The following is a 16,430-nucleotide window of genomic DNA, read 5'->3' on the forward strand; positions in this document are numbered from 1 at the left end:
GTGGCCCCGCGGAACGCCCCCGGGGCACCGGCCCGCCCCGCCCGCGGCCGGCAGTGCGTTCTGGGGGCTGTAGTGTCGCCCGCCGTGGCGGCGGCGCGCTGCATGCTGGGACAGCTGCTTCCGCCTCGGCGGTATCTGCTGCGCCCGGGCCTCGCGTTCGCCCTCGCCCTCGCCCTGCCTCTCCCGGCCGAGCGCTTTCCGCCACCGGCAGCGTTTTGGCCCGTCTGCCCTCCCGTAGGGGCGAAGGCTGGCGCCATGGACGTGAACCAGCCCAAGCAGGAGCACCTGCTGGCTCTGAAAGGTACCTACGGCGCGGCCCGCCAGGGCCCGCCCGCCCTGCCAGGCCGCTCGTGACGCGGCTGCGGCGCCTGGGGCCGGCCCCAGCCCTGCCCTCGTCCCCCTCCCGGCCCTGAGGGGCGAGGCGGGCCGGGTCCGGGGGAGAGGCGGGGCGCATCGGCCGGGCCGGCCGGGGCGGGGGGGAGCCGTGGCGGGGAGGGCTCTGATTGTGAACCGGTCGGGAAGCACTGCGTCCGTTCCGGAGGCGAGGCCGTTTCTTCCCTCTGTTTTAGACGAAGGTCGATCAAGGAGCGGCCCGGGAGGGGCGCCTGGCGGTGGGGCGCAGGGCGGGAGGTGCCGAGGGTGAAAGGAGGCGGGGCGGGGAGGGAGCGAGGGATGCAGGTGGCAGAGGGCCCAGCACGGGGTTGTGTCCCCTGCCGGATGGGGCCATCGAGGCTGCTGGATATATTTGCATTTTGCACAAGACTTTCAGCACTTGCAAGAAAATATGTTTTTTAAGTTTTCTTTCCAGTTCCTTGCTGTCTGCTTTGTTTGATTTTGGGGTTTTTTTTCCCCTTTTAATGGTTTTTGCCCCTTTAACCTCACCCATAATGCACTGGACTGGGTTTACACCGTTGATGCAGGAATCACGAATTGTGAAAAAAAAAAAAAAAAAAAGGTGCACGTCTCTCACATACCCTGCAGAATTAGTACAGAAATCAAGAGAGCCCTGTAAAGAATTTGACCATTTCTGCTGGCAGTTGAGTAAGTCAGTAATTAAAACACTGAAAAGCCTGAATCTACTTTCATCTTATTTCAGTTAACGGGCATAGTATTTACTTTCTTTTTTTCCTGACCGTGCTTGTTTATAAAATAAATGCTGCTTGTTAAGTAGGAGTAGTAAATAGTTGGTTAAAATCTCAATTCTGTGAGCATTTGAAATCATTGAGACTGTTCAGAAGGGTAAAGTAGTGCAAGTGTGCAGATGATTTCAAAGCCCATCTTCTGCCCATTTACTAGTTTTACAACACTCCTGGAGAGAGTTTTTAATGGTGTCTGCATGTCACAGTAAAACCTGTTAACCATAATTCAGAGATCAGCAAGCCATTTTTCATACACATACACACACATACACAAAGTCCAAAACCTGAGAACAAAACCATCATCAGCTGACATTACAAATGCATTTTGATAGTAACTAATTAAAAGCAAAAAGCTTTTCTTTTGTAAGAAACCAGTAAAATCTTTGGGCTTGTATTGAATTTGGTGCAGTGGCTGCAGATTTTGGAAAAGAAGTAAGAAAAGTATCAGGGTTTATTTACATTGTGACTATTTTAAACAAAATCTTGACAGTGTCATTGTATATTGCTGATCTCTGGCTGGGAACCTGAAATGATTGCAGAATTGTTAGGGGGAAAAAACAGGAGAGCAAGAGTGCATGTTATGTTAATGTTTCATAGTAGAATTCGAAGTTTACCCTGCCCCCCTTAATATAATCTTTGTATGAAAGAAATCAACTATGTATGAAAGTATTATCTTTAAAGACTTAATGAGTCTTTTAGTTATTCTAAAAGTCTAATAAATTAAGCAGTTATCTGGTCCTTAAGGACTAAAAGGACGTCTGCATGTATTGCTCAGAAGCTCCGAGACTAAAACTATATGTCTGGTTCTGATATGAAATGGAAGCAGACAACTTTAATTTGCCTGTAGTGTTTCCCTTTTAACCTGTGACTTTAAAAATTGCATTATTGGTCAGTACTATTTCAGGAAGGGTTTTTGTAACACACATGTTTTCTGGTTGCTTGATGTGCCCCGGCTTAAAAAGTTGAAGTGTAGGAGGAAAACACTTTTTAAAAAAACAGAGTTTTCTGGTAAAGTTGAGAAAATAGGCAGTAGTAATTGTATGTCTTTGAATATGCATCCCAACAGTATAGCAAGAATAACAACAGATGGATGCCAAGTGTGAGATGTTGACAGTAAAAGAATACTCTTGGAAAGGACAGTGTTGAGTAAACTGCGTGCATATGGATGTTAGCATACTGAAGTTACACTGGTAATGATGGAATACAGTCACTAATGTTCAGCCTGGATAAAGTAGAATGTTCTGATATATATATGGCTTACTTTTACTACATGCTGCTTTTTTGTAAAATATCCTAGTAATGTTTTTCTTAATATGGTAGTATCTTATTTTTTTTATAATACTTCTGCTTTAGGTCCTGTTTTCCACTGATCTTTGCAGCACGAGGCAAGGAAATTCTTGTAAATAAGATGTTTCAGTCTAGATTTGAGAATACTAGTCAAGAGACTGTTCCTTTTCCTAAGAATAACTGGATTCCTACTGTACAAGCATGGAAGTGGTCTTGCATTATCGACCACCTCAGAGAGATCTAATAAAACTGCAGAAATTTGCAGAAGCAGCAGTGGAGGAGTTTCCCATTCGCCAGTTACCAAGATTTACACCCTGGTTTCCAAATGATTTACACAGACTTCCCCTCAAACCAAAAAAGAGTCCACCTGTTATTTCTTGTGAGGAAGCAGAAGAATTGAAACAACTTTTTACACCTTCAGAATATGTTACAGGATCTCCTGATTATGACTGCACAAAAGATCTCCTTGAGTTTCAGACTAAGCTGAAACATGGGCAGACTTTAATCCAAGCACAAACTGTTCACAGACCAATTAACTTGGAGAATCCAGGAGAATCACCACCTAATGGACAACAAAAATTGAAAAGGTCTTGGAGTGTCTCTCTCCCTAGCCCTAAGCTTAAAGAAAAGATTCTTCCTTTATCTCAAGAACTGCAAAATAATTTGGAAAGACTAAAACTGCATGCATTTTATAGAGCAAAGTGGACAATTGAACAGTCTATTTGTAATAATCAGAATTTGGAGGACATCTGGATAAAATTGAATAGACTCATCAAGCAGAACGAATTGCCATCTTGCAATGCTACTATCCAAAGATCTGTGGGACAGATATGGATTTTCTGTGATATACTATACTGTGAATATGTTAGAAATATTCTTAGGGAAAAGCTCAACCTTACTGATAAAATGAATTTGCTTGTACATAAATTTGGAATTATATTTAGTTTATAATTGTAAGGTAGAGTTTCATAATAAAATTGCTGTCTGAAGTACTAGAGTTTTTAAGCAGCATAGAATATACAAACTTTAGAACAACTGATGAGTTAATGAGCAGAAAACCACTTAATATTGCTTTGCTACAGTTTTTTAACTGTAATAATATATTTATTTAACTTTGTTTTGCCAGGAGATTTATCAATGGTTCCTGTTAAGATTAGTGAGTTTCTGTTTGGCTTAGAACTGCATTTTGTAGCTTTTCTCTACCTCCATGGTCTAAAGGAGAAAAATCAAACTAAAAATTCCAGGCTATTATAGCAAGTTGTGTCAGATAATAAAATTTATGCTTTCAGTCAAGCAACGTACATCCTCACTGTGATTCTTTGAAATAAGGAGAAGGAAAAATATTTTCAAGTGAGTTGTTATAAAGGGTCTGTGATTATTTTTGACACCAAGGCTTTCAAGATCTGATTATTTCCTGAAAGTAGGGCCATGGAGGGGGTTTGAATGAAGGCATAGCACTCGTGTGAAATACAGACTTACTTTCTATTGCATGTGTATGCTGTCTTGGTAACATTATCTATATTTTCCCAGAAATACTAATTAAAGTTTCAGTGGAAGCTGAAGAATAATGAACAACTTAGCATTTGCTGGTTTATGACTTTGGTAATAAGATTTTTTCCTGATGTTTCTGGTCTTTTGTCTCTAATTATATTGGAGAAGAAGGAAGCGCTGACTGCCAGCTACAGGTCAGGAAATAAAGAAATCAGACTTCTATCTGTAAACCTCTATTTGTTGTCTGTATGGAAGGTAAAGGTCTCTGCGCACTTGAATGCGGTTTACTGTGATAGAAGGCTGGGATCAGCATGACTTTTTGTCAGCTGAGAAAATAGAATGTTTCAAGGTCATGCTGTCCCTGCTCAATTCAGTGTTTGAAGGGTCAGCAGAGCAGTTGAACTGGGATGGGTATGATTGCAAGGGTGTGTATTTCTCTCAGGCACCCCTACTAACTCCAGATAATTTTGCTGTAGCTGAAGGTCAAGGTCTGTGGCATCTGGAAAAGGGGAAAAATAGGGGAATGGTATTTGTAGATTGTTAGATTATCATTAGCACTGATCAAATAAAAGTGCACATAAGCGTAACGGAGATCCCTCTATGTAAAAACTATAAATAAAATCCCCTTGGGCTTTTACTTACATTTTTCTTTTGCTGACATTCTTATGTTGGAATAATGATATTTTATTATAGGCATTACATATATTTTTGTAGTTTAAAATTAAGGAGTTTGCTCAGTTTGGATCATTGACATGAATTTCTAAACTAGATAAAGGTTAAGGGGGTTTTATATTGACATTTAGCGTGTTTCTGAAATTTAATGTTACCACTTGCAAAATTGATGTAAAATGCTGTCTAGAGTAACTGAGGGTCATTATTAGTTTTAAAGCTTATATAGCCAAGTTATTTCACTGAAATTGTTTTTCTGAGCGTAACACAAATTAGTAACAAAGTTTCTTTGTGCATGAGCATTTTTAAAGATGTAGAGGAGTAGAATGCATCATGATTTGGGTTTTATTTAATATTGTATTTTATGTCTAGGATCTAAGAAGAAAGCACATGAGAAGTTGTCCTGCAAAGATACAATATTTTCTAATATTAATTTAGTAGTCCTATTAAATATGATAATCTACATATCTTAAGCTATTTGTGTTTTGACTTCATTCCATGATCTATTTATTTATGGTTTGAAACGTGACTACAGTTGATCTGTAGCTGTTCTTTTAGAAACAGTGAGCAAGTACTAGTTTATATGGGCTTACTGTAGACTTGAAAAAAATTAGGTAACTGTCAATAATACAGTCCCACTATATTTATTTAATATATCAACAAAAGAGCTAAACAAACATCTTGCTAAACAGAAAGAGAGATTGATGTTCACTGTTCAGTGGTAGCTGTCAGCTTTCTGCTGCTTTGGCTTGGCTTGTATGTAAATAATGATACCTGCACTGCTAGCTGTGAGCACTTCAGCTGGATAACTGTCGTGTAATAAAAACTGAGCACAACATTTGGTTTCTCTACAGAATTATTACGGTCTTGGGTAGCACCAATGTACAAACTGAAACCCAGAATTTCATTTTGAACTGTTCCAGAAATGCTTAGTTCATATGCATGTATAACTCAGTATTTATATTGTTCATTTTCAATGTTGAATCTGATTCTTCATGTATTCTGTTTTGTATATTTGGGGGCTTTTAATTTATTTATTTATCTAAGCCTTCAGAGGTCATCTTTTTCAACTTTTCACCATAACAAAGAGAATGTGTCACCTTTTTTATCTGAAAACAGATTTCTTTGTGTCAATGCTAGCTTGCATAGGTCTGCGGTGTAGTAGTTTAAGTTCTTGTGAACCAATACAGCTCACTACACCTGAATGTATATTGAAATAATTGAATATTTTACATGACTGGAAATAGTGAATGTTGACCAGACATATAATATGTACAAAAGTACAATAAAGAAAAAGCCCCATACGTGTGTCAGTGCAAGGATGTTGATTAACTTGTTGCAGTCAAGAGGAACCATTTTATTTTTTATTTTTAGTTTTCAGAAATTATACAGGTTTATGTTTCTTAAGTTTCAAAGGAAAACAAGTCAGGGATTTTTACATCTTCAGATCGACACCTAAGGTTACAAATGCTCAACTTTGTTTCATGTGAATGCTTTCATGAGAAGCTAGATGCAAGATTAGGACCATTGGTTCATATGAAGAGGGAATTATTTTAAGATGCTTAGATCTGTAATACAAATAAAAATAATGTCATTTTGAGGACTCTGAGTTAAAAGAGCCTTTAAAAATACCACTTTCTTGAAGTAGAGAGGTTTTAATAGCAAGATCTCAGTGATTTTGATTTTATCAGTATCAGTAAAATAGTTTTTTTGTGCGTTCCTGAGGCTTTTGTAATGGTTTTGCTGGTTTGAGTTTAAAGTCTGTGACAAAAAGAAAAAGTGGTTGTATAAATAATGTAGGCTTTTAGACTTGTAACTCTTATCTTGTGTATGTTTTGGAGATTAGGGTGCAAATGCAATTCCTTATAGCCCGGAGTTTGACTAAAATGCTCCATACTAGTTGTCACTTCCCATTCTGTCCCCGCATCATGTTCCCCCATCATCACCCATGTGATTCCCCGGGATCACAGAACAGTGCTTAGCCCTGAAGAGTCCACAAAAAAATGAAACTAGTATACTTCTCCACAAAGCACTTCAGGCTGTAGCAGGTATAAGACCTTTAGCATACAAGTTTGAAAGCAGCAGATGTTAGTGCACCAGGGGAGTAAAGCAAGAGGGAGCAATGGTATCACCAGTGCTCTTGGATCTCAGAGTAGCAGGGAATATGTTATATTTAAAAGGTCAGGTGATCCAAAAGGTTACCCTTTTTCAGGCTAAGATTTTGTGGTTGTGGGTTTTTTGGGTGGAAGGAGGGCAAGGCAAAATTACACTTTTTAAAAAAAAAAAAAAAATTGTTTCATTGACCTGTGGTTTATTTTCTGATTTTTGCAGTGATGAGACTAACCAAACCTACTTTATTCACTAATATTCCGGTGACTTGTGAAGAAAGAGATTTGCCCGGTATGTCTTTTCTACTGACTGATTATTATGTATATATTACCGGTTTAAGCAATGTGAGCATCTGAGACTTAGATGTCAGAGCAGTCTTATGTCCTCCCATAGACAGTAATCTGAAACAGCAATATATTTTATATTTGGTCATGGAAAACACCAAGGTGCACTCTACAACTCTTGACCTACGGCTTTGAAAGCTTGATGATGATACTGCAAACACGTGACCTCAAAGTCTGAGTAATTAACACACAAGATGGAAGGCAGTTGTGAGAGAGAAACGTGTAGTTGTAGAAAGTTTGGCGTTACTGTGTTCTTTATCTGGATAAAATGCCCTGGTAATTAGAACCAACACATGAACCTTCTATGGAAAACTATTTTGCAGGAGTCACCGCTTTTGAGTTGTGTTATGCTTGGTGTAGTCAAAAATTGAAAATCCCGGGGTTGTTGCCCAGTAGTAGTTGCAGTCTAGAACTATAAGAAAGAGGCAAAGGAAAGATTCAAGAAAAGAGGATTGTGTGGAAATACAAAGCAAGCAGGGGAAGACAGTAAGTGGGGTTGATTAGTTCTGTTATATAATGTGCTTTAGTTGGGCAGAATTTCCCTTACAAGTTTCATTTTAATTTGAGCAATGCCTTTGGGATTGCACCCTTCAGTATGTATGCTGAATGATTCATTGAACACAAGTGCCTGGAAGTAAGCTGTTATTTATAGGCAGGCCTATAGATACGTATTTCATCCCTAAACAAGTTGGTTGTAAAATAAGTATGTCTTAATCATTTATTTAGATGTAATTTATTTTAGTGTTATAACTTAAATGTAGACAAAGCTTTAGACTTAGCACATATTTAAATACTAGCAATTTGGTATTTCTACAGGTAATCTATTTAACCAGCTCATGAAAGATGATCCTTCTACTGTAAAGGGAGCAGAAACTTTGATGCTAGGAGAAATGCTGACTTTGCCTCAAAATTTTGGGTAAGAATAAATTATTTAACTGTTAACATGAAAGGTTTAGGATTCATTTAATGATAATATGTTTATTACTTTTCTTTCTTTTTGAACATCATTGGTATGCAGTGAGATGTGCGGTCATTTTAAAAACAGTCTGTGGCTTGATTTATAATGAGACGTAATATATAAATGTGTGCTGCCTGATGTTCCTTTTCTGTAGCCTGACTCAGAATGTAATAAAAATTGAAAGTTGAAAGAAATTTGCAGCTGTAGGTGAATTTCTAATGTAATGCACTACTATAAACCACATCTTATACTAACAGAGTTTATTACAGTGATTTTTGTGTGTACTGTAAACCATCTTATTCTTCACAGATTTTTATCTAGAAAAAAAATTCTGATTTGTTTGTTCTCTTTTTAAGTTGTTTGTCTTAGAAGGATGACATTTAAAAGTATGAGTGTGAAAATGCCAATTTACTTTTAGGATTTGATCTGGCAAATGTGTGTGCACGTGTGTATATATATATATATTTTTTTTAATCAGAATTTAAAGGGGTTTCAGTGACATGTTCTGTATTTTTTTAGAAAATAACTGTTACTAAACATACTTTATTTTTTTTTGAACACAGAAATATATTTCTGGGAGAAACATTTTCTAGTTACATTAGTGTGCACAATGATAGTAATCAAGTTGTCAAGGACATACTGGTGAAGGTATGTGAAGATAAACCTAGTTACTGGATTTATAAAAAAATAAAATATGTTGAGTATGTTTTCTGACAGTATCTTTTATGTTTAATGCTAATATATAGACTTTAGGAAGTATCTCTCACTTTTTCCAATCCAGAAAATATACCTGGAAATTGGGAACAGTAAGACATAAAAATAGAAATGATGACAGACATCTTTAAAAATTAAAATTAAGAACTAGGATTGTATTAAAAGAAGTGGATATGTTATAAAACTTCTCTGGAGAATTGGTGTGGCAAAACTTCCATAGCTAAAAAATTGCAGTTGTATTTGTTTACTTGTACTTTCAATACAGTCATCAAAGCAACTCTCTGTAAAGCATGCATTGACTTGTATTTTGCTTGCATTTCAAATGCATTCTTTTCTAGTGCATCCTTTTTTGCATTTTCTGTTGAAAAAATAATACACTGATAATAGAAATGCCAGAAGTTATTGTGGAACTCAATGTAAAAAATAAATGGAGAATTTATAAGCTGCATGTTAAAGGGTTGAACTGTTTATATGTACTTTAGAACTTGTCTTTAGCTTTGACAAGTATCTCATCATCTTAACATATTTATATAATGTGTATAAAAGTATGTAGGGTACAAAATGCTCAGTGAAACTTTATAACTTTATAACTTTATTTTTCTTTAGATTGCTTTAAGCAGCTGCAGTTCTAAACAGTGCTTTGTGTTTCTGTCCCCAGGCTGATCTTCAAACAAGTTCTCAGCGCTTGAACCTTTCAGCTTCGAGTGCCGCAGTGGCAGAACTTAAACCTGACTGTTGCATTGATGATGTGATCCATCATGAAGTAAAGGAAATAGGAACGCACATGTAAGGTTTTAAATTTTTCTGTGAATAAATGAGCTTAAATGACACTGCAGCACATGCATGCTATTCTGTTGCTGCTTTGATATAGGCACAAAATTTAAAGTAATTCAAAATTTAAAAAAAAAATTTTTTCTTTCAGCTTAGTTTGTGCAGTAAGTTACACTATGCAGACAGGAGAGAAGATGTACTTCAGAAAGTTCTTCAAATTTCAGGTATTGCATGAAGTATTCTACTCTGCTTTTAATAAGTGGGTGAATCTGGAAAACCCATTTTAAAACATTTGATATTTCAAAAGCACTTTTACATACTAAAAATCTGTTTGAGTTTTAAAAGTGAACCGATAAAAAATGTCGCTTCAAACTTCACATGAACTGATGGTTTCTAATTACCATGCACTTAAACATTTCAGCAGTAATAAATATTACATCTTATAATTTTTATTTCTTTGTTGAGAAAGAAAAATCTAGTCTTTAAAAAAACCCCTCTTTATGGCAGCCAGCTTTATGATTATTTTTAAACAGAATAAGTATTGTTCATTATGACTTTGAAACATCTAACCTTTGAGTTTAGATTGTAAAATTCTGTTATTTCTTTTAACGTGTGTAACCTTTTTTAAATTGGAACTTAGTGGGGTTTTTTTTTTAAAGGAAACTAAGCAAAGAAGCCTAATCTGTTATATCTGACTAATATCCACAGAAGTAATTGATAGAGTTGAAACCTTTTGTTCCACCACACAAATTTCAAGACATGAGATGAGAGTAATTGAGGAAGGTAGGAACTTACCATTATCTGTGGACTGGCTCTGGCAGGGAAGAGTCTATTTTAGCTGTGTATTTAATGGATGTTTATTTTTTAGAGAAATATGCTGAGACTTGGATAATTGTGCATTCTTTCCCATAGAATGGAGGATTAGGTGACATGCTTTACTGAATACAATTTTAGATACTCTCACAGAGTGTCTGACAATACAAGAACATATAATTGAGACCTGTATCTTTTGTAAGTCTTTTGCAAAATTACATTTTGCTCTTTTCCAGTATTCTATCTAGATACTTCAGAAAAAAGCATTTTGGTCTTTAGAAGGCTAAATTGCTGTGCACTACAGAAAAGAACCCCCAAGTGCTTTTAATACTTGTGGGCCTTGAAATGACAGGTATTGATTAGCCCAAGGTGTTTCCAGACAATTGTACAGAAAATCATTCCTTATGAATTTTCGTGTTTCTCTCCTCCAAACCCAGAAAGTCTGCAGTGTTTCTTTGTCTTTATTGTAGCTGATTTTCATCTTTGTGTGTTTTGTCTTGCTATCCTTGTGAAACTCTTTCCCTTTCAATTTCTCCATTCTTTGTCCCCCAGGAGTTCAGTATTCTGTCCCTCTGTCCCCTCTAGGCTTTCTTTGATCACTAACGTATGCATCCACAGGCTTCCAGTTCTCATCTTCTCTCCCTTCCCTACCCTTCTCCTTGCCAGAGTCTTGTTCAAGATGTTGGGTTGTCTCCTTTAGATTTTATATGGAAACTTATTTGTGCACATCTTTCAGAGGTCTGCATACAAGTTGTAATTTCTGTGGTTTTTAACGGACAACTTTAATGTCAAAATAGCTAAGGCCAGTGATCTGTTAAATTTGAAGCTCTTACTTTAAGGAAGGAAGCATAAAAATTTCTCAAAAAGTATATATACACTTTAACACCATTTTATAAATACTTTCTGATTCATTATGAGAAAAACAATTCACTGAGCAATTTCGGCTGTTAATTTTTAAATTTTACATGGAGACACCAGCTAGAAAATCTGAGAACAAACAAAAAGAAACAAAAAACCCATTTTCTCTGACACATTTTCAACTTTCTCAGTTATGTTTTCTAGATCTTTTAAGTTAAACTGGTGTTACAGTTGGATTTAAACAGCTTCTTTTTCAACCATTATATGTAGTTTAATACTGATCAATAGTGCCTTTTTGTTTCAAAGCCTTCTCTGAGTAATTAACACAATTATGTTTATTTGGAGAAGGAATGATTCTTTCTAGGGTTTGGTGGTTGTTTTTTTCAGGGGGAGAGGGTGGGGGGTTAACCTTGAAATAATTACGTGATTTTTACTGGAAAGCCACTTGAAATTTACTGGAATGAATGGAAAGACTTTCTTTATCAGAAAGAGAGAGAAAACATTTAGGGAAACTAATTAAAAGCTCACTGAAGCAAAATATTGGGCAGAAAAAAACACTCAACCAGCATACACCTAAATTAATTTTTTGACTTTTTTCTAAGTAGAGAGATATAGTTCTGATTACTTGAAAGATTTGAACATTATTCCTGTTATAATGCAAAAATCTCTGTGAAGACTACTTTTTAATCTTGCATTTTTCAGGGCTAAAGAATTTGTTCACAAACTTGAAACTTTAGGGGTCTCTCAGGATGCAATACACTTATATGTGAACAAATGGAAAGTTCACCTGTGTAAAGGGGAACTTGTCTTCAGCAAGATACCTTTAATTTGTTTTCTTACAAGTATAATAGAAGATTAGTTCTTTCAGTTACATCAGTTTATATCCATTTCGTATTTAAATGTGTTAACTGTAGTGGCTTTATGCCCAAAATTCAAGCACTTAAGAGCCAACACTATTATCACCTTTTATATTATCAAAGTGTTTTCTCTTTCTGATTTAATCTCATGTGATTAAAATGATTTATTGGCTTTTTTATTTCTTGTAACAGTTGCATTTTCAAGAAGGAAGTGAAGCCTGATAATGGTTTGTTGTTTAAGCTAATCACATGAATAGTTCCCTATTTCATTTATTTTTAGAGAGGCTCTCAGTAACTTTTGTTTGCTGCAGAACGCTGAAGGACTTGTAAATATTGGATGGTTCTTGCTCACTCTTGAAAGCAAGTGCAGACCACTTCAGGTTACAAGATGGATGTAATGTTATTTTGAAGATATAGATCTACTTAATGCACTGTATTTGTCTGGTTTCGTAAGAGGCCAGTGCTTAGGTGGGGAAGTATTTGTTTTCAATCTGAGAAAACTGTTTAGTAGCAGAGCAGTCATGTGTGCAGATAAGAAGCAGTGAGTATATACTCTGAATTGTGAGGTTTTAGCTGAGTTGATTGTATCATACATTCAATTATGCACCTGTTCTGTAAGATGAAAAAGAAAAATAACACTTAGTAAAGAGCCTAGCGCTTATAAACAGTTTATGCTGAAGTTGTCTGAGAAACCAATTGTCAGTCTGTCTCTTTTCCATTTCTTTCAGGTTCTTAAACCACTAGATGTGAAAACCAAATTCTACAATGCGGAGGTGAGAGCTGTGTGTATTTTGGTTTGTTCTGGTGTGCTGGGTTTATTACTTCATATTAGGTGGTTAGATTAAATTCAAAGAGCTTCTTAAGTACACATGTTTCTGATAAAGATGATTAGTTCCAAAGGGAAAAAAGTTAGATGGTGGGTTTATATAATTTAGTTTAAAAACAAGACATACTTTTGATGAAAGGGGAAAGAGATGGTAACTAAGGCAGATGTGTCAGGACATTAATGCAATTGACCGCCAATTTTGTGTATTTTCCATTTTCCCATGAACTCAAATACTTTCAGCTATTGCTTCTATATTTAGGCTGATAGAGTACTTACTGTAGGGGAGATTAATTGTTCACAAAGCAGATGATAATTTACCAGGTTGGGGGAATTTAAATTTCTCCAGTGTAAATATGACCTCTTTGTTCAATAATTTAATTTTTAGGTTTGTGACAGTTACACAAAGTGCTTCAAAACTAAATGACCTTACATATGCCTTGTATATTTATTTGGACATACTTAGGCATCTGTCTTTGGCTATTTATGGAAAGAATTTTAACTGAAGGTGACACAGATAGTGGAAACTCTTACAAATTACATACAGCATTCTTTTTATTTGTAGACATTCCCTGTGGATATTGGTATTAATATAGGTCTGTTATAGGGTATAAACTTCCACAATATCTCATTACATAGGAAGTTAGGACATTGATTTTCATCATTATCACTTACCTGTTTCATGATAGTGAACAAGTAGCTTAATTTTGTGAGCATCGTATTCTGTATCGCTTGTACAAAATCCAGAAGTTGAGAGCTTCCGAGTATTAACTTTTTCCATAACCATAATATGGCCAACTATTACACTGCTAGTCATTTGGTTGAAAAACCTTCATTAGTATTCTTAAAGAGTTTGTTTGAAATAGTTTAAAAGAGAGAAGCTGTAGGTGTTTTATGTTGCAGCAAAAAGTAGGTGAGAGAAAAAAGACCCAAGTGTCAGTAGGAGAAGAAAATACATGGCATTTTGGCAACTTGAAAAATCACTTGTGTTATGCCAAGGAGAAAATATTTTGCTGTCCTGTTTGTTCTTAACTAAGCAAATGTATGTACTACAAATTCACATGTAGAAAAACAGAGAGTCTGCAGATCTGTTGTTCTGGTTATATATATCCATCATAGTCACACCTGGGGTTCATCATTGAAGATTATGGCTATAGAGGTGTGAAAGGTGTATTTCTTTCCTTTCCTGACAGTATCAATAGAGAAAATGGGAGAAATAACTGATAAGAATTTCTGCTCTACAAATGAGGACTCCAGATGCAAAGATCTGTCTTGTTCAGTTGTGCAGAAAACTTCCCATAAATATTTTCTCTCTGCTGCGAATAAATTGCATGTAAATTATGAGACGTTTGATACATAGTGTGTAATTTATTTAGAGGGAAAATAAATCAAGGCATAGGCCATAATCAATTTAAATATCATAGTACAGAGGAAAAGAGAAAAACATTTTCCTAAAAATATCTTGGTACGTGTATCTAGGCCACAGGCTTCAATCCTTAGGTTGACCAGGTGTGAGATACCAGAGTAGGGTTGGAACGTAAGCACATACCACTGGTTGAGTGCTTTATAGAACTGGTGTTACTCATAAATGAGAATGTCAGGAAATGTCTCCTGCTGTGATTTAAGAACAAAAATAATCCTAAGAAACCAGGTAATTCCTCTGGGAACAAAATAAACCTCCGTTTTGTGTGTGGATTATATTGTGGTTTCAAATAGAAGATATGGAGTAGGTGAAAGAGGGATAGATATCTTAAATGTTGCTATATCTCCATACTTCGTGTGAAAATTTTGTTTTGTGCTGAAACACTTCATAATGAATGGAAATAAAAACCTTTTAAAGGTAAATTTTGGGCAGACTGATGTAGGTCAAAAGTATTCTTTTCTTACAAAATTGTTTTACTGACTGGCCTTGATAAAGGACTTAATAAACTCCATTCTTCAATTAGCCACCAATTCCTCATGATAAAGATCTGAGAGAAGCTTTGGTGTCTGAGCTGCTATTTGTGGTTTTTTAGTTTTGTTCCCCTATGCTACCCCCTGTCACCCGCCCCTGAAAAGATTTTAAAAGGCTGCTATGATGCCTTTTTTTCTTCCAGTTCAGGAATTTATGCAATTCCCATTACCATAACATCAGTATGATTAAAAAAAAAAAAAAAAAGATTTTCAATTAGATTAACTGAACAGCTTTCATTTGCCTATCAAACTGATACAGTACCATTCATATTTCATTTCTGAAAGTATATAAAGTGCTCCTATGTGTGTGATCACAGAAGTAAAAAAAAAAACTTAGAAACCTAGAAATAAGTCTTTGGTTAGATGTTGCACATGATACTCGTTGTCAAATCACCAAGATCTTCATCCTGAATATTAAGAAAGACTGTTATCCTTGGGAGCAGGGAGGAAGAAAAAAATTAGTATGTGAAAGTTATTAGTTAAGTGAAGGTCTTGAAGGGTTGACTAACCAGTTAAACTGTTACCATTAATATTACAGATGTGATACTATCTATTCATAAATCTGTCACTAAAATTATTTTCTACCAGAAACTATAATCCATAATTTCATTTTTTCTAAGACAAGGAATGACGCTGAACCTTAATTTTCTTGCTTGTTGCTCGTATTGCAGTAGCATCCAAATCAAGTTGATTACTGAAATTCGTGCATAGAACGCATGCCCTGTCGCCCTAACCTGCTGCAATTCTGAGATTGAATTACCTGCCCCAGCCTATAGAAAGTCTCTCACTGACTTCGGTGTGCCTTGGAAAAGGCTCTGTAAAAGGTTCTGTTCCTGCAAACATGCACAGGGAGACAAATATGCAGACACTTAAGAAAACAAAGTTTGCGATTGAAGTTGGTTTTTTGGAACGATGGATGTTCAAAAAAGAGTTTTTCCTGATTGTTATGCCAAATTTTGTTATAAGCTGCAGTGTTGTAGCCTTGCTGGAACACCTTACCACGTTATTTTTATTTTGAGGCCTTATATATGTGGATACTTCAAATTATCTGTAAAATGGCAAGACTGTTTTTCCATTTCATATACAACCCATTGCATGGATTTAAATTCAGGACAAACTTCAAACTTGCTCAAAAACTAACTTTTTTTTTTGGGTCAGTTTGTTCTACCATATCTTATCTGTGACTTGTGTGCCTTAGGCTCTACTTTGGATTGGTTCTGAAGCAAAGCTAGTAAACCATGTAACCATACTAGCTATAACTTATTAGAAATGTAGTTGTCATCTTTGTTTGCATCCATTTTTATTTACATTTCTGTCTTACTAATGCTATCTTGTTTAGATGGTGCAAAAAAAATGCAGAAATGCATTTTGTTTGAAAGTTAGCCTCCTTTTTCTTTAACATTTAACCCTAATTTCTCTAATGTGTTCTTTTTTTATTTTCCCATTAGAGTGACCTCAGTTCTGTGGTAATTTTTATTTATTTTTTTATAAATATGTATGCTTTTTTAATTGCCTATCTGTCTCTGTGCTTGTTGTTGACATTCTTTTAAAAACATAATGGAAAAGCAATGTTGTTCTGCATATCATGAACTGATGTTTTCTCATCTTTATATGTGCAGCTAATAATTTAAATGGTTATCTCTT

At 35.9% G+C, this 16,430-nt stretch overlaps 2 protein-coding genes across 6 annotated transcripts in view; both read left to right on the plus strand.

The window, feature by feature from the left end:
- The first annotated feature begins 2 nt into the window (after positions 1-2).
- Positions 3-16,430, plus strand: part of TRAPPC13 (trafficking protein particle complex subunit 13) — a 27,458-nt gene continuing 11,030 nt past the window's right edge. Inside the window, exons 1-8 of one of the 4 annotated variants that reach the window (XM_074811681.1) lie at positions 3-301; positions 6,918-6,986; positions 7,856-7,955; positions 8,561-8,645; positions 9,370-9,497; positions 9,634-9,706; positions 12,739-12,783; positions 16,235-16,252. In XM_074811681.1, the coding sequence (XP_074667782.1) occupies positions 103-301; positions 6,918-6,986; positions 7,856-7,955; positions 8,561-8,645; positions 9,370-9,497; positions 9,634-9,706; positions 12,739-12,783; positions 16,235-16,252 (717 nt within the window). In that variant the 5' untranslated portion in view covers positions 3-102. The remainder of the gene's footprint in view (positions 302-6,917; positions 6,987-7,855; positions 7,956-8,560; positions 8,646-9,369; positions 9,498-9,633; positions 9,707-12,738; positions 12,784-16,234; positions 16,253-16,430) is intronic. The other 3 variants (XM_074811680.1, XM_074811683.1, XM_074811682.1) reach the window with 3 other exon arrangements.
- Positions 173-5,422, plus strand: SHLD3 (shieldin complex subunit 3). 2 transcript variants are annotated; one of them, XM_074811687.1, is made up of 2 exons: positions 173-301; positions 2,493-5,422. In XM_074811687.1, exon 2 carries the CDS (start codon positions 2,628-2,630, stop codon positions 3,375-3,377), a length of 750 nt encoding a protein of 249 aa, XP_074667788.1. In that variant the 5' UTR covers positions 173-301; positions 2,493-2,627; the 3' UTR covers positions 3,378-5,422. The 2 variants fall into 2 exon arrangements, with proteins under 2 accessions (XP_074667788.1, XP_074667789.1); XM_074811688.1 differs by lacking the exon at positions 173-301 and adding an exon at positions 316-575.

This window comes from Strix aluco, chromosome Z (genome assembly GCF_031877795.1).
Source record: "Strix aluco isolate bStrAlu1 chromosome Z, bStrAlu1.hap1, whole genome shotgun sequence".
In the NCBI taxonomy this organism is placed as follows: Eukaryota; Metazoa; Chordata; class Aves; order Strigiformes; family Strigidae; genus Strix; species Strix aluco.